This window comes from Eutrigla gurnardus, assembly GCF_963514095.1.
Source record: "Eutrigla gurnardus genome assembly, chromosome: 17".
NCBI lineage: Eukaryota > Metazoa > Chordata > Actinopteri > Perciformes > Triglidae > Eutrigla > Eutrigla gurnardus.
Genome location: NC_139928.1, coordinates 10,189,682 through 10,212,331, shown reverse-complemented (window position 1 = coordinate 10,212,331; position 22,650 = coordinate 10,189,682). Strand labels below are relative to the sequence as shown.

At 45.7% G+C, this 22,650-nt stretch overlaps 1 protein-coding gene across 1 annotated transcript; it reads right to left on the bottom strand.

The window, feature by feature from the left end:
* Positions 1–834: 834 nt before the first annotated feature.
* Positions 835–22,187, bottom strand: LOC311027997 (inactive phospholipase C-like protein 2). Its single transcript, XM_084032245.1, has 12 exons — positions 21,477–22,187; positions 12,508–12,609; positions 12,241–12,390; positions 11,553–11,713; positions 10,735–11,203; positions 9,402–10,625; positions 9,063–9,312; positions 8,678–8,964; positions 7,940–8,143; positions 6,057–6,132; positions 2,308–2,417; positions 835–2,129 (listed from the first exon to the last, which is right to left on the bottom strand). The coding sequence occupies exons 1-12, from the start codon at positions 21,720–21,722 to the stop codon at positions 2,004–2,006; spliced, it is 3,405 nt and encodes a 1,134-aa protein (XP_083888371.1). The 5' UTR covers positions 21,723–22,187; the 3' UTR covers positions 835–2,003.
* Positions 22,188–22,650: the final 463 nt, after the last annotated feature.

Genomic DNA, 22,650 nt, shown 5'->3' with positions numbered 1-22,650 from the left:
AAAAAGTCATAAAAATCCCTGGTATCGTATGTCAAGCATAGTTGGAGTGTAGTGAGTAAAAAACTGTCAAAAAGAGCCAAAGTCAAATTTTTTCGGAAAAAAAGTCATACTATAGTATGTCGAAAATTCATGAAAAAAAGCCACTCGATAAAATTCATAAAATATTGTAAAAAATGATTAATAAGTCATAAGAATCCCTGGTATGATATGCCAAGCATAGTTGGAGTGTAGTGAGTAAAAAACTGTCAAAAAGAGCCAAAGTCAAATTTTCCGGAAAAAAAAAAGTCGTACTATAGTATGGTGAAAATTTATGAAAAAAAGTCAGTCGACAAAAATCATAATTTGTCCACATTTAAGATAGGATAATCCTTAGGTTCAATAACAGCTTCAGTTGAAAAATGCATTATACGCATATATATATATATATAAGTGTCATAAAAAATAGTATAGTAGCTCATGAAAATTTGAAAATATTTAACAGTACATTTACATTTAGCAGACGCTTTTGTCCAAAGCGACTTACAATAAGTACATTTGCCAAAAGAAGGAAACAAAGAAACCACAACGTATCATTGCCGATAAAGTAAGAGCTAAAAATAGAACAAGTGTTAGGTCCTCATCTGAGTAAAGTAGTACGTTAAGTATAGTATGCTGTGAAAAGTTGGGGGGGGGGGGGGGGGGGGGGGGGCTGACTTTGGGTGCCAGCCTATCACAGGACTGACACATAGACAGACAACCATTCACACTCACATTCACACCTACAGAACTTGCTTCATGTCTCAGCATACATGATTGGATATCAAAGTACAAACAGTAACAAACACACGATTGTCAGTCATTTCAAAACTAGTTTATTTCCATTCCTGTGAAGGAAGGCCATGAATTGCAACCTTTTACAGAGCTGAACAGGTCGAACATCGTCTTCTGCAGGATACCTGGAATCATTCACGATCAATAACTTATGTAAAATATTCTTTACAGCAATAGGATTGAAATTACATAGTAAAATACTGTACAGTGTTTTGCACACAAAGTAAGTACTTTCAACATAACAGTATTTTATCTCTAGAGACATTGACACATCTAGAGTTGATCATTACGGTGGGTAACAGTGGTTTAATTAGCACAAGCGCTTCAGGAAAATACAAAAATATAGAACTGTATGACACAACATTTAGAGGGTAAAGTGATTTTGTGGCAAGACAGATAAGGACATCAAGTTGGATGAAGAGCATTAATCCAGGCCCTAAAAATGCTTCTTGGGAATAAGCTGGTGATTTAAAGGGGCTGCACTGGTCCAAGAGATAAACTGTTAAAATACCTTAAACATCCTGCTTATCTCCAATTATATGTTTTATATAACAGAGAAAGCATGTTGCATTTATACATACCCTAACCCAATGTTGAATTGAATCCTTGCTTGGCACTGCTAGATGATGGCTTTGTGAAGTACAAGCTGCTCAATGTGGAGGTGGCAGTTTAAAAAAAACAAAAAAACATTTTAACGTTTTTTTTTGCTGAGCTTTGAGTCATCTCACACTGTGCAGAAACACGACAACTTCCCCTCCCTCTTCAAGACACATTGCACATAAGAATAGTTTGATAGACATTTGTTGTATTTACAATTAAATGCAGCACAGACAAAACAAACGTGGCTTCGATTCTAACTACATTCATATTCCACAGTGTCATTTCACGACTTTGCTCTGACTCCTGCTGCTCTCCAGTGTTTCTCAGCAACAGGTGGGTGGACAGTCGCTGCATTTTCAAGACTTTTTATCAAGACATTCATCAACTCAACACAGTACTTGCTATAGCTCTCCCGTAGCATTATGAAAGTCGGACAGCAACGCAGAGAAAAGACCTCGGAACAATTTTAACAACATGAAAAGGGTTTTTACCACAGCAGCTACGATTGGTCATTTTGGTCCTCTTTCATTTGCTTGATATGCCGAGCGTCCTCTAGCACTCACGGTGGGCAAGTCATCGTGGCCTCGTCGCATTTAGGAGCGGACCCTTCTCAGTCCTAGACTCTGCTTGGTGAGGTTTCCAGTCAAAGCAGCATCGTGGACCTGCTTCATGTTCTCCTGGACTTCAGCTTTGGCGTGCTTCAGCAGGTCGGCCTGACCCTGAGAGAAAATAACAGGGTAGCAAGGAGAGACAGGGACCGAGGGTAGAAGTGGAGGGAGGGGGGATTTAAAAGAGAGTAAAAAGATGAGTAACTAGCTGGAGGCCAAAAACATGTTCTAATGGTCTACCCCGAAGGCTGTTTGGGTTTGTGTGAGCGTATGAATGCGTGTTGCTGACCTTAAGGATGGTGATGTTCCAGCTGAAACTCTCCAGCGCGCGACTGACCTTGCGACCCCTCAACCCCTCCTTCGTCGCCAGACTCTGCAGCTTCTCATGAAACTCCATGGCTAGAGCCGGAAATACACACAACCACAGCAGGTTGAGTGATGCGTCAGAGGCCGTTTATGTAAAACAAATGCAAACATCAAACTTCATTCATGATTCCTGTGTAGATGTAAGCACCGTACATAATAGGAAGCTGTATTTGTACTGATAACAGGCAATGCTCTCAGCCATGCTAGCAGCGTGCTTCTATAAATGGTGATGTCAGTAGCTCGGTCCACCACTTTGGTGCAGACTGAAACACATTCTTGGTCCCCAGAGAAGGACTCCTGTCTTTTTTTCCCACTAGGCTGGCGAAAGCATCTGCCACCCTACTCTACCTCTGATTGGTTTACCCTGATATTATGTCCCCTAACCCAGACTTTTAATCTCTCTCCAAACGCCCAAAACAACTGGGTCACTAAATGTTTTGCTTCTCCCACAGACTTTAGAGGCTTTTCTCAATTAAAATAAAGTTACAGTACAAACGTCATTGTTGCACAAGAGAACTGTAATTGTCCAGGACACAGGGATGATTTAGATTTAATTTTGACGTCCCCCCATATTACACCACGAGAACAATATACATCACGGCCGCTGATATTCTGAATGACAAAACACATCAACGCAGTGTGTCTAATTTAATCCAGTATTTAGTCTCTTGTGGGGAGTATATGAGATTGAGTAGGGGGCTCTCACACTACAGCACATACACTGATTATATGAAGCTTTGCATAAGGCTCAGTATGAAAGATGTCTCTCACCTTTTGCCTTCATTCACAAAAAAAGGACGTCACCATATCTGACCAATCATCCTTTCGCCTGAATTCCTCAAAACCAATCAGCCTGTTAGTTTCTATCATCCTCCTGCACCTAATAAAGATGCTTCACATTAATCAGGCCTAATCGCCAAAGTCTTTCTATGTTGCCACCCTCAATTAATTGTTACATACTTCTAATTAATCTCTCTCTCACAAGGGGAGAAGAAAGAGAGAACGAGCAATGACACATGCAAAGGAATGTTAGTAAATGGAAAATCAGAGATACAGAGAGAGAGAGAGCATCATAAGAGTCTGGCCGGCGGCTGTATGTGCAATGAGTTGTGTTGTGTGTGTGTGTGTCTGGCTCCCTCTGACTGCCCCGGGCCACTGTCCCACTGTTACCATGGAAACCCGGAAGTGGGTTAACACAGGGCACACATCACTGCGAGCCATCAACCAGAGCCCAGATGTTACACACACACACACACATACACACACACACACACACACACACACACACACACACACACACAGAAAAGAGTAAACCGATTGAATGCAAATTTAACAATTCCTCACACATAACGCCTCACCAAACGTCTGACACACCTGCACACACGTCACCGCGCCGCGTACACACACAACTACAGAAGTTGCCTGAATAATAACCTTTACTGCGCGGTTGCTAGGCAACTCGAAGCCTACGTGCCAATGTAATGAGTGCGCGTCTATTTCCCTGTGAAGCCAATGGAGGGAACCTGATTTCCGAGCCAATACTCGGACAGTGTGCATACACAAACACACACAGAAACAGCGCCCCGGACCCAGAAGCCCAAATAACCTTTGGGGCCGACCAAACAGGACGTGGCAGGAAGTGCATCACCTTCACTTCCTGTCCTCTATCTGTACTGTGAGCAGTTGTGATGGGAAATCAAACACCGATCTGACTCACATTACCCCATATTTGGTGAAGGTGGTGGTGGTTGAGATCTGGTGGGTGTGAAGGCATACGGCACAGCATATGATTCACAAAATGAAATAACTCTTTCATAGTTTGTCCAACAGGGGGCACTAACAAGTTTATTTTCAACTACAAAAATGCTTCTTTCAGTCTTGTCCACACTTAAGGGAAACTTGTTCAAAACTGTTTCTTGGTTATGTATCTTTATTTTGAAAACTGAATATATATTACAGCAAAATATATTTCCAGGAAGTGGAACATTGTGAATGTTTGCATGAGTATTTAGCACAAAGATCAAAAGAATATTTGTTTTAAATGTGGATGAAATGTCCCTGTTTACACACCAACACATTCTGAGACTCTCTCCTTGGTGTTCTTGTGTCTTCCTCTCAGCATCGCCTCTAGCTATCCATGTCTGCCATCCGTCTTCTATCTAGCCCTCTCCTTTACAACTCTCTGCTCTGATGTAACGTCCAGACATACTCTTTGCCACCAGCCGTCCCACGGCTCCCTCGGAGAGACCCGTTTATGCCTTCTCGCTGCCCACTCCCTCTTCCAAGACTGGGGGAGGAAGTCCGCCTTGGGATCACCTGATCGTCATCTTTACTCTGTACAGTCTACACACAGGAAGAGCTCTGTTCATGAGACCAGGCCTTGGGCTCTGCTGCAGCTCCTTATCAGATGAACTTACTTAAATATCCCACTTTTAAACACCGCTCCGTTTACTGATAATACTACAAGTGATCACATGTGAAATAAAGTTGAAAATTATAACATGGTTGTTTCTCAGCAGCAGACACTGTTGCCCCGGAAACCTAATATTCTCTAATGTTTATTGTATTTGTTGCTATGAAATACATATTAAATAAAAAAAAAAACTTCTCATGAAACCCACAGATACTTAAATATAGGTGTTAACAGTTTTTTTTTTTTTTTTTTTACCCCTGTAACTGCAGCTGTTTTTTAAATCCAGCACCTGGGGAATCAAATAAATAATGCCAATGTGTTTATTTTCTTCTCCCCAAGCGACTGGTTAACACTTCCAAATGTCAATCACAGCGTCTCCCGGGGGGAAAGCTGAAGACTGGATTGTGGGGAGGGAGGGGGTGGGTGAGCATTGGTGGGTTGTTTATTGCCACTCTGACGAAAGTCTGGCTGACTGATGTCAGATCATCCAGGGGGCTCTGCTGAAGTAAACAAACCTCTGCCAAAGATCAGAGAAATTATACCAGCAGGTCAGATGCAGTGCCCTTCGCTTAGACGAAGGGCACTGAAGGATGATCGATGGCGGGAGCTGCAGCTAAATATATATAGATAAAAGTAATAAAGACATGTTTATATGGAATGTTGTGTGACACTGTTGAGTTGCCAAATGTCTGCAGATGGAATAGGAAAAAATATGGTGGGAGAGGAAGAGCATAAGAGGAAGGAAAAGGAAAAGAAAGGAAATGCGATACAAGAAGAGGAGAGGAAATTAAATGGGGAGAGGTAAATAAAGGGAAGAACGAGAGGAAAGAAGACACAAGATGTGAGGAACAGGATGGGGTGAAGGTGAGAGAAAGGGAAAGAAAATGGAAGGAAATATTAAGAAAGACAAGAAAAGAGAATACATCCAAGAAGAAAAGAGGTGCAGGGATAGAGGAAGAGGAAATGGAAGGAAAAATAAAAAAACAATAAGTAAGAATAGATGATAGAAGAAGCAGAGAGGAGACAGAGTGAGGGAAGGGGGAGAGCGTAACGGAAAAGGAAATGAAAAGAGAGTTAAGTTGATGGCAAAAGCAGCTGCTGCAGTGTTGATAACGGCACCGTCGAAGAGGCTGTGTGGGAGTTGTCATGAGTGGACGGGGAACATGGGCATCGCTTCTGCACACACATCATAACAGACGTTCCACACACACACTGACACAAGCACAACGACACAAACACACTCCCACACGCCTACACACCCATTGTCTGGATCTGCAGGATCCTGTCGTGGATTCCATCAGAGAGCTCGGCCACTGCTCTGCTCGCCTGGACCATCTGCAGACAGGAAACATCCATCAGTGTGACTCACACAGCCTCAGTGCACCATAAACCATTCACTAATTTAGCCTTTTATTTTTTTGTAAGGTAGTACACAGTCTGTTTTACTGTCTGCTGCAAAGGGACACAATATATTACACGTTAAATTGGTGTAAATTACATGAGAGGTGAACATTTACAATTAAAAAACAGCAACTTTACACTGTAGGCTGTTAAGCACAAATTGGACAGTGGAGACCTGCAAGCATGTGAAGGCTCAGACACACAAACACACTCACAAATACATGAGGACATGACATGAGTAGCTTCTGCCTGATTAATTCTGCACCTCCTCTCACAAACCCTGCTAGGATGTGATCCTCTGTGGGAAAAAAAACACTGTTCAACAAATAAGGGATTAAACACAGGACATCAATTTGACCGGATCCAATTCAAGAGGCCCACACACACACACACACACACACACACACACACACACACACACACTCATCCCTATTTCCTGTCTTATTTGCCTCTCCCCTCCCGGCATCAGGATTGAGGTGAGGAATCCATTTAAGCGAACAACATTCAGATCTATGGTAATGGTATTCAGCAAGCTTTTTCAACTCTGCTCTGCTTGGCTGGAAATAAAAGTGGCCAAACATACACACACAGACAAACATTTTTACCTACACGTTCATGCACACAGACAGTCACAGGTATGCGCTGCTGCCTCTTGCATAGCAATGACAAACAACCCTAGTTAAATTAAAGTGTCAAAGTTTATTCACTGAAGCCTGAATCATAACTAAATAGGAAACAGATCTATATGTCTGTACTACAGCCTGTCCCTGGCTACAAACACACACACACACACACACACACACACACACACACACACACACACACACACACACACACACACACACACACACACACATCACATCACATCACATCACATGATGCTCTCTGGACAGTATCTCTAAATTGGCAATTCATCCTGACTGTCCATCATCCTACCCAAGAGACTCCTGGGGAATATCTAATATTAAACACAAACAAGTGCACTTTGAGTAAATATCAATTTACAAAACAATTGCCGTAGCCAGACAGACGGCAGGAAAGGGATGTAATGTCGTTTACCGCAGCAACGTTTTAACATGGCAAGACAGGCTCAAGTGCTGGACCACAGCTGTATGGAAACCACATATAGGTGGTCAGCCACAGTGCAACAAGACCCGGAGGGGGAGAAAGAGGAGGCGGACACTGAGAGGGGTGAATACGTGAGAGAAGGAGGCTGAAAGACGGCCATAGAGACTAAAAGGGAATGTGTTGAGAGTGAGATATGAAAGTGAGGACGCCTGACATTATATCCAAGCAGCTGAGCATCCAAACAAATCCTTCTTTATTGACTATTTAATGAGCTGACTAACGGACCAATTGACCGCTCTGACCTCTTTGTTCCCTCTGTCCCTCTTTCTTTGTATTTATTTCCAGAGGGGAGGCTGGATTTATTTTTAGACATCATTAAATAAATTAAGTCTGTTAAATAACTTTCTGCTTGGTCGACAGAAGTGTATTTGGGGCGGATGTACACTAATACACACTGCGGCTACAGGCCAAGGTGAGGACGCCGCTGATGTGTTTATGAGCCGTGTGACAGCAAGAACAAATGGGAATGTTGTCTGCTACATAGCAATGCATCATTAGTGACAATTGCTGCTTTTTATCTGCTCTTCCCTTCCTTTTAATGCATGTCAGCGATGTGAGACTCCTCCATCTGGTGCAAAACCAGAAGTAATGTATAGCGCTCTTCATTGCTCACCATTTCATAGGTGGAGATGACCCGGCGAAGGACGTCGGGCAGGGGCCCCTGGGGCTCCAGCATGGGGTAGTGGTCCCGGAGGTCAAACAGTAGTAGAGGTGCCCCGTCTGGTCCTGACACCCTGGCGCCCAGAGCTAGCACGCACTGCATGAGGTTAGCCACCGCAGACACCCCACACAGCTCCCTGAACACTGCTACAGAGTTCTGGTGGGGAAAAAAAAGACAGATAAAACAACTGTTATTTAAACAGAAAGTTTTACACTTTTCCTCTTTTGTTATTTAAAACAGTACAGACACACAGAAAGATATCACATTTAAATTATCAAATTTTTTTCTCCACACTATGTTCCATTTGATTTGCCTACACACACACACACACACACACACACACACACACACACACACACACACACACACACACACACACACACACACACACACACACACACACGTAATCAAAATCCACTCCTGCAACAGAGCTAGACCAAATTGCTCTCTCATAAAGGTTAGGTCAGCTTTTTGCAACAGCTGCCGAAAATTCAGTCGCAGTCTTTTGTTAACTCCCCATCCACTTACAATGAAAAGGAAAGGTGCTAATTTGGGGGTTGCAGCAACATCTTCATATTGTTTGTTTTGTCTGACCTTAAGCCCAAAACCCAGAGATATTCAAAGCAGCAAATCATCACAATTGAGGAGCTGGAACTGGTATATTTTGGGCAAATATTCACTCTTCCTCACCTGCATATTTTCCCTCAGGTCAGTGGCTTCTCTCAGCGGAGGAGCAGCCATCTTGAAAACCTCGTCCACAGCCCGGACCCCCAAGTCCCTCAAAGCCGTGTAGTCCCTCCCCTTGCGGGCCTTCCGCACGGACAGTCCCCTTTTGTGAGGCTTTCCCCCTCCCCTCCGATTGGTGAGGGCCACATGGACAAAGAGTTTGGCGTGGGGAAGTTCTTCCCCTGTCAGAGACTGGAGCGGGACATGTCTGTAGCCCGGCTGAAGACACTCCAGAGGGATGGTGTACTGACCTGTGGTAGTACGGAGATCACATTTCATTTAGAAGAATTATAAAGAAATATAACACTCAAACAGTCTGATCCACTCTTACAAACTCCATGACACCGACCTATGAACTCATCCCCTATGAAGTCGTCATCCAGCACCACAAAGCGAACCATGGCGAGCTCCGGCAGGTTGATCTGGAACTCGAAGCTCTCGTCGAAGACGGGGTTGTCCCCGTTCTGTGTCACCGTTCTGGTGTGGCGCTCTGTGCAGTCAGCTGGGATGCCGTGGATCTCAACGTACACGTAGGGGTCCACCACGTTTCCTTTGGCTCCCGAACCCCTCGGCTTGGGCAGGTTCTGGCCGCTTATCACCTGGGAGAAGGAACGTCATTCATTAAGAAGATTATTTTCCCGGTTTAAAAGAATGTTCACATTTATTTGGGGTCATTAATCCACCACACCTTAACATGGAGCAGCTGTGGAGACACACCAGGCACCGTGTCTCTGGTGTCTGCGCTGAAATAAGACACCTCCTGCCGCATGATGGCGGGCCGCAGAACGTAACCACAGTTTCCGTTCTGCCTGAACCAGGCTGTGTTCAGGTCCATCATCAGCCCTGCCGTCTGGAAATTCATAGACACAATCTGGCAACCGCACTTCCACAGGTCCTGAGGGTTCATATTGCTCGAGTCGATACGCATGGGGTTGGGGTGCACCCGCGACAGGAAACGCTTGTTGTGGTTGACAAAGTCACCGGGGCTGTCGCCAGCGAGGCGCATGGCCAGAGACTCGTGGAAGGAACACAGTTCCCAAGGTTTTTGGCTTTTGGAGGATGTGGGGAAGTCAACGAAGCGGATCGAGTGGCAGAGAGTCACGAGGTCGGAGAGTTCCTTCGAGAGGTTGAAACGTTTGGGGAGGATATGAAGGGGGTTGGGCTGAGCGACGGCTGTGAAGGAGACACTTTTCTGCACCACGTCCTTCTCGTTTCCTCCAGACGCCGCCCCTCCACTGTTAGCGGCCTTCATCCTTTGACACATCTCGGCCCCTTCATCCTCCTCACTGACCTCCCCGTCCTCCACATCAGGACCCGTCCTCAACTTTTTACTCTTGAGTAGAATCCGATGCCTCAGGGCATGCGGCGATGGTAAGTAGGACTCCCCTTCGTATGGGGGATCTGTATACAAACTGTCCCCTAGTATCCTCGTGAGATGTTGCCACATCACCTTCTGTTGCTGGAGTGAACAGTGGTTCTCAATACATATAATTAACGGGTACTGCGAGGCCACGAACGCAAACCTTTGGATCGCATCCAACACACAACGCAGGGCCAGGGGTGGAGAGAGAGTGTGTCCAGTGCACACCACGGGCTCCTCGTCGGGGCCGTCCCAGACGTCCACCTCCACACATCGGCAACCCATCTTGAGTGCGCGGATGTAGCCGGAGATGTCGGACGGACCTCGGAACTGGTCCTCGATGAGGTAGGTGTTGTGCGAGGAGCTGATGTAGTAGTGAGACAACGGCTGGGACATGTCCTGGCACACGGCGTCGTGCTCCCTGTCGAAGAGGTGGCACTCTGGCGAGGTGAGGTAGCTGGTGAAGCCGTCCAGCGACAGGTACCCCTGCTGCCGGCCCTCCTCCGACGGCTCGTGGGAGCGAATGAGCTTCAGGCTGGTCTCCTCGCTCACCTGGAGGACACAGAGAGGGAAGGGGACAGTGAGATGAAGGACAGGTGTGATGACATATAATAGGAAGGCATTTGAGAATGAACGTGTTTTCTGCATTTGTGTTACCCACTTGAGCCATGCCTTGCTCAGCCTCGAGGAACCGTATCAGGTCCTTGGTGTCCAGGAACTCCTTGTTGCTAGAGAACTGCACCAACAGAAAGTAGAGCTCCGGACGTGTGCAAAAGTCATGAAAGACCTCGATGAACTCCTGCCTGGTGACTCGCTCATTCCTTCCTGTTATTCTTCTGTTCTCGCCTTGATCTTTCGCTCCAGATTCATTATCCAGACTGAGCCCGCACATCCTCTCCCTCACCCTTTGAAGCTCTTTAAACCTGCGCTCCACTTTGCCGCTGCCCACCCCGGGGTTCACGCTCTGGATCAACTTCACGGCCAACTGCAAGCGGATCCCTTCCTCGACGTCTTCCTGTCCGTCCGAATCAGCGGCGGAGGAGAACAACTGCTCCAGCCAGCCAAGACGAAGGCTGTCCTGACTGCTGGAGAGCATGTCCAGGGCATGTTTTCCATACTGCATCAGGTACCTGGCGGAGAAACAGACATGATGCAAGAGGACAGAATATTTTACTCACAATATTACAAAACCAGAACCACAAGGAGATATTATGTTGAATAAAATGTGGGGGGAAAACACAGCCTTCTCATTTATTCGATTTGATTAGTTCAACAAACATTCATGACAGAGAGGGAAATGTGTGAATGCTAGCCCTTTTATTTGTCTTTAATGTAGTGAATACTGCTGATCCAATGTTTATGATCTCTGAAGATCAGAAGACTCTTTGACGATTCGATGTGTGCGCTGTGTTTCTGGTACATATTTCATTACACGTGTTTCCGATGTAAGACTGCTCCCAGTTCTTTGTTGCGTCATACCTGAGGCCCGTCACCCAAATGTTAGCCACTTCAGCAGAGTTGGCCACCAGGTCCAAGCTCTCATACATCTCTCCATAGATGATGGAGAATGCACAGTCCTCAGAAATCTGCTCATAAACGCCGCTGGTGCGGAAGGTTTCTGTGTTGCGACCTGTTCGTACCTAAAATGTGAGACCACAGTTGATGCAAAAACCCACAATAAATAGAATAATAATGAATCAATTGCTGTCTGCGTTTCCATATGGCTCAGGGTTGTATATAAAATAAACAATGTACAATATTATTCCCCTTGCCTTAGTCTAAAGTAATCAGTGAGATCATTCATAAAATGAGGGAGGGTTGATTTAGACCAGCAGCTTATCAAAGAAGCCTCAAGGGACTATAGTTCACTGAACACATTGAGTAGAGTAGAAAACAGTTAATTCATTTTCAAAGTCCCAACATTCAGTCTTTCTCTGAGTGAGAAACCAATAAATGTCTTAGGAGAGACCATTTTAATGCATTTGGTGTCTGAAGAATGTCAAACTAGAGGAATAGCAATATTAGGTTATGTGTTGTCCATGGGATCACATGACGTAATCAGCAAGTAAAGTAAGTGGAGGGGAGGGAGGGGCCTAGCTTTGTCTGAGGGGAAGCCCACAATGTCAGTCTTTGAAAACATCTGATCTTTGATCATCTGGAAACTGACCTCCCGTATGGAGGCCAGAGCGATGCGAGCTTTGTCTGACTCCTTCTTGGACGGCTCCCAGCAGAGAGCCTGGAGGCCGGCGTCCAGCAGGTAGTAGCGCTGGTAAACACGCGAGTTGGTCCGGATTTTCTTCAGCTCAATCCCCTCAACCTGGGATGAAGAGATGACACCCATTGGCTTTCAGTGTAGAGCCTTATCTACCAGAATACATTGACATCACATGTCATGTACGTTGTATGTAAAGGGGTTACGCTGTGGCCGACCCACCATTGAGTGGATGCAGTCCGCAGCACTGCTGATCTTCTTCTCTGACAGGCTGCTGCTGAAGGACACCGTCTTCTTCCTTTCCCGACCGGCACGTGACCCATCCTGATGAGGAGGGAGAGGAGGAGGAGGAGGAGGGACGGGGGGGCAATAAGAAGAAGACAAATGAGTTGAAAGAGAGAGACCGACAGACAGTTATCCCTCAGAAGAGTATTCTTTGCTTTGGCATGACAAACCTTTTTTTATTCCATTCCAGAATGGATCTCAAAAGGATTAAAAGGCATGTCAGCTTATATAACCATATACAAACACAGATTATTTGGTCTACTACATAGAGCCTCCTCCTCCCAATCTGTTATTGTTTTTCCTGATGCTAAAAGCCTTCGCTTGCCCTTGCCCTTCACCATTACCCCATTAATCATACCTGGCCAGACAGAGGCGGCAGGCAGCAGCATTCTAATTTTGCCCCTCCGCAACGACGCCGGCAGAGCCAATCAGGTTATCTGAGCTCACCATCATCTGATGTCACCCCCGCCGAGGACAGATAAGAGCACACATGTGGGTGAAGTTATTCAATTACGGCTGTATTAGAGCCCCGATGAAATCCAATAAAAGACTTAATTGAAGCTAATTTAATGTGGGAGAGGCGGGATGACATAACTGTAGTTGACTCAATCCTAAGTAGTGATCGGAAACGCAAAACGCCCTCATACTCAGCATAATAATGTCTTAAATACTGTAGGTTGATGTTTTACAAGCAGGGAAGCAAAATCTAAAAGACAATATGTAACAAAAATAAAAGCTTTAAAATCAAAATGTAGTTCTACGATGGACACATTCATCTGCCAATTCTTTTCTTGACTAAAAAGAGACGGCCTGCGCTATTGATTTTTAGAAATGATCCAACTGAAATGATTCAACTCTAGCTTTAATTGATTAAAGGTTTCATCTAGAAAATGTCAGAATCACAGTTTCCTCAAATCCACTGTCTGACAAACAATCGAAAATTCTAAGATATTCAGCTTATTATAAAGTTCGACAAGGAAAAGCAGAATCTTGTCACTGGAATGAATCAATGAATAGTTGGCAGTTAAAATGGATAAAAATAGTGTGATTGCACATATTTTTGTCCATTCTTCTGGGCCTGTAGTTTATTTCACACATATCTTACTCCTCTCACGCATGTTCATTCATAATTTCAAGCTGTTAATCCTTTTATCGTCACATCTACCCAATAGTACAGCCACACACCTACATCGTCAACCTTGTGCTTTCCTGTTAAGTATGATTCTCTCTCTGTTTTTAGTACGTTCATGTTGCTGCTTTGCAGGCCCTCTGCCTCCCCATCATCCTCCAGTCTCAGCAGAATCACCAGCCGCCACCTGTATCTGCACTCCACGGGGAATTCATCTTGCTGCCGCTCAGGGCAGACACCTTTTCATTACAAACCTCCCCGCAGAATTCAAGTGTCAAGATTTCATTATCACACATCATCCGTAATAACAAAACAATTAACTTTTCTTCATTCGCTTGCCTCTCCTGATTGAAATACATAAAGCTAAATTGGCGTATGAGTATTTAAAAAGTCCAAATTGATCACCAGTGGACCGATCAACATCCTCCATATTCAGAATTAATTTATGTGAATACTGATCGGCAGGCTGGGTAATATATACTCATTAATAAATTACTATATTCATTCAAATAGGAGATCATTTGAGAGCACTTGGATCTTTTAAGAGAGAGGAGGGGACCCTTCATATGAAAGAAATCTGGGGGATATGAAAGGCAAAAAGAGATAAGAGAAAGAAAGATCCTGAGCTGTGTTTCATATAATGAATATGAATGTGAGAGAAAGAATAATTCAGAGAGGATGAAAAGGTTTCCCTCAGAATGAAGGGAGGGCACTGAACCCTCACAAACCCTCACAGATTTGCCTCATTAGGATGGAGAAGTGTCTCCAACGGTGACAAGTATTTCTGAGCCAGCGTGGTGAGGGAAGGAGGCGGAGCTCTAAAAATACCCCCGGTGCATTGGGGTATGAGAGAGGGCATGAGAGGGGGTGTGGACGGAGAGAAAGCCTCCTTTTAATCTCACTCTGAAAACTGCAGGAAGCAAAAGGAATGACAATCAATTATAGGCTCTAAAAACATACCAACAAAATAAAACACTGACTTAAGCAACTTAATCTTGTGCCCTCATTAACTAAATTAACCTCAAATAGATGGACGGCTCCACACCGACAGCATTTATTTTGAAAAACACTGACTTTGAAAACGAAAGCTCATAGGAAATTCCCCAGTGACGGAGAACGAGACGCGGGGCCAACACTTATTGACTTAACTCTAAAACACAGACACGTGCAGCTTCACACATGAGCGTACAGTACCACTCTAATCAGTCATACTCTCCTTCCTCTCATGCAGTGTGGTGACAGCCTCTGGAGATTAACGTTGGTCTCAATCTATATCTCTTCCTGTGTGTGTGTGTGTGTGTGTGTACCATTAGCGGTAATGGTCCCTGTGTGGCTGCACCAATCGCTGTGCATGCGTCGCCCAGTTAGGAGACTGGAAACACATAAATAAGATGGACATACATGCACTATGTAACAAACATGTCATCCTTAATGAAAAAACTGGTATGGAATCAATGGATTCCTTCCCTCAAAAGTCTAATAAACCTCATGGTGTAGGATATTCATAGCGGCCTGACCAACTATCTAAGTGTGGAGGCCGTCCTGCACCTTTACCTTTGTTAGCAGACATAAATTACTGATAGGGAGAGACGCAACCACACTGACGTCACTGTAGACTCTGAACAAATTATCCTGACAAGATAAAACCAGAGGGCAGAGATTAACCCGCAGGTAGATAAACACATGAATAATAATAATAAAATACTGTGGTGAATTCATAGATGTTTCTATGCAAATAAAAGACACTGTCAAACCAGATATGAGTATAAACATACAGAGCAAAAAGAGACAAGCGCAGATAACCCGTGGTTTAAATAAAGCCACTCGATTTTAATCTAGAATTGTAGTGTATGTCTCCATCACAAAGACGCTATTCTGGGTTTTTTTTTCTGAGAGGAGGGCGAGTCTCTAAAACCACCACTGTGCTCCAAAACAGGAAACTGCCGCTTGTCAGCTTGTCACAGAGAACTTCCTGTGACTCCACTGAGAACAAAGTGAAGCCACGACGCAGAGGACAAAGAAACAAACAAAGAATTGTATGTACCGTTTTAGGTTTGATACGTATGTGAGCCCAACAAGTGATTCATTCATTTACCGAGTGAATAAAATGACAACAGCTGATGTCCCTGATCGCACATCTAGACGGATTGGACTGAAGGCGCAGATGGACGGACGGAGGGCGAGAGAAATGGGGGAGACTGTAGCAGAGCAGATTAGATGCAGTTATTAGAGAAGAACCCACAAGATGACAGGGAGAGAGAGAGTTTAAAAATGAGCTAGAGGGCGGATGGAGGGAAATACATAAAGGCAGATTAATGTCCATCTTGATGCGTTCGGTTGCAGAGCGTCTGCCCTTGGTATTTGTCTGCAGGCACCAGCGTGGCCTTCATTAGCCGGCTTACACGTACGTGTGGTATGATGCATGACAGCGTATGTTTACATGGATGCGAGATGCTAAATACGGTATTACTAATTAAAGCATCTCAGAGTCACTGGTGGGTGTCGTCTTTGGTCCACTAATTAAGACCGACAGAAAATCAGAGAAAGGGAGAGATGGTGGCGAGAAAAGGCGAAGGAATAGAGGAGTGAGTCCTGGCAGAGGGGCAGCGCTGTCTTCCCTGCAGCCTTGTGTATTTGACAGCGGATGGACGACCGATGATTAATGGCGTAGTTTATTCCCGTGCCTCTCACCCCGGAGCGGGGGTTAGGAGGTGATTTACTGGGAATTGTGAGATGATGTATGGAACGTGCAAAAAGACTCTGCTATCAGGATTTAGTATTTCACACAAGGGGAGATGTGTTTTGAGGTTTATTTGTGCTTCAGAGACATTACTTCACCAGAACTCCCACAACAGGGTGCCAGCAGTGTGTGTGTGTGTGTGTGTGTGTGTGTGTGTGTGTGTGTGTGTGTGCAGAAAGTTGTTATCATGACATTAATACGTTATGATTGCTCCTGATTGGCTGGCAGGTGTCCAATATAACTGCATAGTCCCAATCAACCACACTGCTCTAAATCACTGCTCAAGGCCATTATGTGGCAGGTAACCATAGCAACTGTTGCTTTGTGCTCTGAACGAGTTAACCCTCGGATGAAACTGACCTAAATGTGGGTTAATCAGGCTACATACAATCCATAGCAATGGATGAGAACCTACACACAGTTGCACATGTGTGTGTGTGTGTGTGTGTGTGTGTGTGTGTGTGTGTGTGATGTTTGGGTCAAATAGGGAGCAGGAAACACTTCGTCATGACATTCTGTCAGCAGCTCAGCGGATGGGAATGATGTTCGGCTGAAAATGTGGTGAACGTTTACAGAAACTGCTCAGTCTGACTAGAAACCCCAGCCCTTGTGGCAAGTAGAGCTGCTCGTTTACACCTCAAACCTTTGAAGTCCGATGAACGAACACAAGTCAAAGAACACTTTTAAACACACACACACACAAACACACACAAGATGAAAATGTCATCTTGTCAGAGAGCTAACCACGATTTTAGCTGACAAACATCACAGCTGCATTCACTGAGGACAGGAGGACAACCAAAACCAAGAGCAGGCGGTTGGAGCCTTGACTTGAGTCCTGGACCTTCAGTGATGCTCACAAACAGGCACAATTTAGGATATCTATTCACGCGGCTGTATATGAATGTTAAGTGTGCATGTGGAGCTCAGAGCAGTAGCATGTCCTGTGGCTCCATCACAGTCAGGGTGGAGGTTTATCCACTCCCTGTGCTGTGGCAGAGTTCATGCTCATGCAGGCTAAAGTGGCTTAAAGCCGGCTAAATATGCTGATTTGAACCACAGGAGATGCTCGGGGCGTCTCTGACTCAAAACAACCCTCCCCAGCTGTGTACTCACGCCACTGGCTAATGCTGCTCCCTACGTCTGAAATAAACACACGCGCAGACACACAAAACTGCACACACACACATACATTAGACATGAATGTCGATGAAGGTGCAAGCTCTAAAACCATCCAGTATAACACGTCTCAACATTTTAAGAAAGTTAAAGCAGTAGAATTGTTTTTTTGCTGAGAGAAAGATGAGGAGATAAGGAGATCGACACCACTCTCTCATATCAGTCGGTTAGATATGATGCTGTGATGCAGGTTGACCCTCATCGAACTCTCAGCAAGAAAGCACATTTATACAAACATCACTCCTTTAAGAGTTGAGGCAACGCTTTGCTTCTATTCCTTTAAAAAACCTGTAGGTTATGTTAAAATGCTTTGTTTCTCTTGGATATAGAGGCAGATATTTTTGAGATATGTGGTCTGTGGTACATTCGATTTCTCTCTCGCACACAAACTATGTGTGAAATCAGAGTCTCTATATCGTACATTGGCATGAGTAATAAGAGAGCTGGAAAGCAGATATTTGTTGTGCCTCACTGTGTTTTACTAGAAGGCAGGTCTGTGCAAGTGTGTGTGTGTGTGTGCGTGTGTGTGTTTTGAGACTGAGAGATAGACGATGAGTCTTGATGGCGATCTACACACCGAGGTGAACTTGAAAGGGACACAAACTGTGTGGGCACCTGATTCTGCATCTCCTTCACGCACACGGGGGAAGACCGAATAAATGAGAGGGCAGCCGGCAGCATGAAGAACATACTGATGGAATACAAGAGTATTCTCATTACCTCAGCCAAGAACGAAGGGGAACACACACACACACACACACACACACACACACACACACACACAAGGCACACAAATCCCATGACTCCTCTGAAAAGTGGTCTGGAATGTCAAGTTTCCTGTTTATCTGCACACATACCACTCCAGAGTCTTATTGTGTGGAATCCTCAGTGAAGCCACAGCGGTGGTTTGGGAAACAGCGGGACCACACTGTTGTGAAGTCATAACCCCCTGAGCTCCGTCCATGTTAAGCCTCAGGTGTTTAGGAATTCAAAACGCAAGCACGTTTATGGTGAAAGAACAGAGGTACGTGTGCACCGTTGGGCCGGACGCTCTCAGCATTAAATGTGCCCACTGAACACCATCCATCCATCGTCTACCGCTTATCTGGTATTCAGGGTCACGGAGGGACCGATCCCAGCTGTCATTGGGAGAAGGCAGGGTTCACCTGGACAGGACGCCAGTCTATCACAGGGCCGACATGTAGAGACAGACAGGTAACCAGTCTATCACAGGGCTGACATGTAGAGACAGACAGGTAACCAGTCTATCACATGGCTGACATGTAGAGACAGACAGGTAACCAGTCTATCACAGGGCTGACATGTAGAGACAGACAGGTAACCAGTCTATCACATGGCTGACATGTAGAGACAGACAGGTAACCAGTCTATCACAGGGCTGACATGTAGAGACAGACAGGTAACCAGTCTATCACATGGCTGACATGTAGAGACAGACAGGTAACCAGTCTATCACAGGGCTGACATGTAGAGACAGACAGGTAACCAGTCTATCACAGGGCTGACATGTAGAGACAGACAGGTAACCAGTCTATCACATGGCTGACATGTAGAGACAGACAGGTAACCAGTCCATCACAGGGCTGACATGTAGAGACAGACAGGTAACCAGTCTATCACATGGCTGACATGTAGAGACAGACAGGTAACCAGTCTATCACAGGGCTGACATGTAGAGACAGACAGGTAACCAGTCCATCACAGGGCTGACATGTAGAGACAGACAGGTAACCAGTCTATCACATGGCTGACATGTAGAGACAGACAGGTAACCAGTCTATCACAGGGCTGACATGTAGAGACAGACAGGTAACCAGTCTATCACAGGGCTGACATGCAGAGACAGACAGGTAACCAGTCTATCACAGGGCTGACATGACAGACAGGTAACCAGTCTATCACAGGGCTGACATGTAGAGACAGACAGGTAACCAGTCCATCACAGGGCCGACATGTAGAGACAGACAGGTAACCAGTCTATCACAGGGCCGACATGTAGAGACAGACAGGTAACCAGTCTATCACAGGGCTGACATGTAGAGACAGACAGGTAACCAGTCTATCACAGGGCTGACATGTAGAGACAGACAGGTAACCAGTCTATCACAGGGCTGACATGTAGAGACAGACAGGTCCCCATCCTGCATGTCTTTGGACTGTGGGAGGAAGCTGGAGAACCCGGAGAGAACCCACACTTACACCGGAGAACATGCAAACTCCACACAGAAGGAACACAAGCCCAAACCCGGGAATCAAACCCGGGACCCTCTCGCTGCGAGGCACCACCGTGCAGCCCCCACTGAACATGAACAAGTCAAATACATAGTCAAGGAAATGCATGCTCCGATACACGGGATGCCGCGTGCAGCGTTCCTATCCTGCAACACTCCTCTTTGAAGTGCAGGCGGTGTTCTAGATGCAGGGCAGGGTTGTTTTTTTTAACGCCATGACACGCCAGAACTTCTCTGAACAAACAGAGTGTTTCTAAATTCTCTGTGTCAGGCCGACTGCAATGTCGTAACAGACGGACGACAGGCAAGAGCAGGCCTGTGTGTGTGTGTGTGTGTGTGGGCAAGGAAGTGAGGAACATTCGTATGTGTGTGTGTGTGTGTGTGTGTGTGTGTGTGTGTGTGTGTGTGTGTGTGTGTGGGCAAGGAAGTGAGGAACATTCGTATGTGTGTGTGTTTGTGTGTGTGTTTAAGGGAGTGAGGAACATTCGTATGTGTGTGTGTTTAGGTGAAAGTTATGTGTCATCTCCAACTGCTTATGACTTAATAGCAATATTGCAACATGAACCTTGTGAGGAAATTGGCCAACTGGCCAGCTTCCTGTCTTGCAGAGTGGGAGCCAATCAGACGCAGATGAAGCCATGTTTGAATAATCGTGTCTTTACAGGCAGTAGCTCTGCAGACAAGCAGCAACTAGAGATCGATATAAGACATTCCACGTGCCCAAGGCTCAAAACATGAGCGCACAAAGTCAGTGGATGAGTTTTTAAGTACTTGAAATGCCTTTCGAGGGGGAAATAACCACAGCAACTTTAACTGTTTGCTATCGGCGTCGGATGTTTTACGCAAATAAATTTGACATGTGAGTTCAGATCAGTGTAGGCAGTGGGGTTAATTGAACAGGGCATTCAACTGTGACCCACGTGGGGCGGAGGGAAGGCAATTTCTGAGACGACAGCAGGTGCTTTCACTTGTTAGTTCCTCCTCCTCTCCGGCTGATGGAGTGCTAACAAGTGACATTGCCTGGTGTAGTCTGTGAATGGATCAAAGCCTCCCCGGCACATATCAACCCTAGATGACACATGAGTGAAAAGCTCTGAAATGTAGTGTTTTTTTTTTAATGATTTGGAGATCAGTGAGGTCTCAGTCGAGGCATGGGGTCTAAATGTATCTAAATCCCTTCAACAGCATTGAAATGTGAGGGAGATGAGGTAGTTACACAGATGGAGAGGAAGCTGACAGGAAGCAAAGCAAAAGTATTAACTGTTTATTTCCAGGTAGTAGGCAGGTGTTAGGGGGGGCTGTGTTTAGGTATGTTTATTTGGTCACCACATCTATTTATGTACAACTCACTAGTGCTTTTAAACTGACTTTGTTTGATTTTATTTAATTCCATGGTATAGCATAACATTCATGTGTTTGCATGTAATTAAAGTAACCGTGATATCCTACTTTATCATCATCTCGATGGATTTATTGCACGTTCGTTGAGCTCTGTCATGGACGGGCAACAGTTTGCATGCATGTTTTATTTTACACTGTTTTTCCTCTTGTGTTTCTTAGCAAGATGCTCCGTGTCCCCCCCACCCTGCTAGAAACGACGGCCTACCTTGATCAGACTGCTGCGTCGAGGGATCGGTTTGGAGGCTGCATCTGAACCCGCGCTCTCCCACGTCGGGGACTCGCAGCCGGACTCGTGTTGGACCCTCCTCACGGTGTCTGACACGCTGCAGTTTCCGTTCGACACCGGCTCTCCTCGGTGCGTCTCCAGGCTCGCTCCGGCTCCTCCTGACGCAGCTTTCCAGCCAGCAACCGGTGGACCGACGGCGCTCTTGTTCTCTCCAAAATCAGCCATGGTGACACTTTTGTTGTTGTTGTTGTTGTCTTTTCTCGGTGATTCCTCAGATGCGTTGGACGCGGCGGGGCCCCGGACGCGACAGCGGTGGCCGCGGAATCAGGCGTGCCATCGTGTGAAGTCAGGCGATCGTGCGAAAAGAAAACTTCCCCCTCCTCTCTCTCTCTCTCTCTCTCTCTCTCTCTCTCTCTCTCTCTCTCTCTCGTAAGGTCTTCCTCCTGCACGCACGCGCACACGCGCGCGCACGCACTGACAGCAGGAGACAGCTGAGCGACAGCAGTGACCGACACCTTCCAGACGTCCGCCGCCGACACTCAACGCATCTCCGCGCTGGCTGCTGGATGTGCGCTTGCGTTCAGGAAATGCACATGCTGCTACGGAGGCTGAGTGCTCCTCCTCCGCCGCCGGCCAAATCTAAATCCTGTTCACGCCGCGCTACGGAACAACGCACACACACACACCGTGACGACGTCTCGCCTACATCCAAACCGGCTCCCGCTGTCCTCCCTGTCTGTCTCTCCGCCGCGCTCCGGTCTTCATCGCCGGGTTCGTGAGAGCTAATCAGGCCGTCATCGTCAGTCACCCCGCCCGTCAGACTGGTGGGCGGACGGAGCTTTACTTCTCTGCCTCAGGCAACCAAGTGTGGTTTTGGGTGCAACTGTTGACTACAGGGCTATACTTATCCTTGTTACAGTCCATTAATTAGATCAACTTTTTGGGTTGCCAGGTTGAGAAACCTCTCTGTAATTGATTTGAAAGTTTAGATTATTTAGTTTATACGACAGATTTATGCCCACTAAATACTTTTAACATCTACAAATGCATGCTTAACAGATTTCTGACAATTAAAACATTTAATCAATTAGCCTACGTTTAAACATTTGTAACTGCATACTTATGATGAAAACCTTTATTAGTCACTGATTCA

Excerpts from the sequence above, each read along its gene's own strand:
- LOC311027997 (XM_084032245.1), bottom strand. The coding sequence starts at position 21,722 with ATGGCTGATTTTGGAGAGAACAAGAGCGCCGTCGGTCCACCGGTTGCT. Across the intron at positions 12,610-21,476 it reads GACGCAGCAGTCTGATCAAG|GATGGGTCACGTGCCGGTCG; the intron begins GTAGGCCGTCGT and ends CCTCCTCATCAG. Across the intron at positions 11,204-11,552 it reads ATTTGGGTGACGGGCCTCAG|GTACCTGATGCAGTATGGAA; the intron begins GTATGACGCAAC and ends TTTCTCCGCCAG.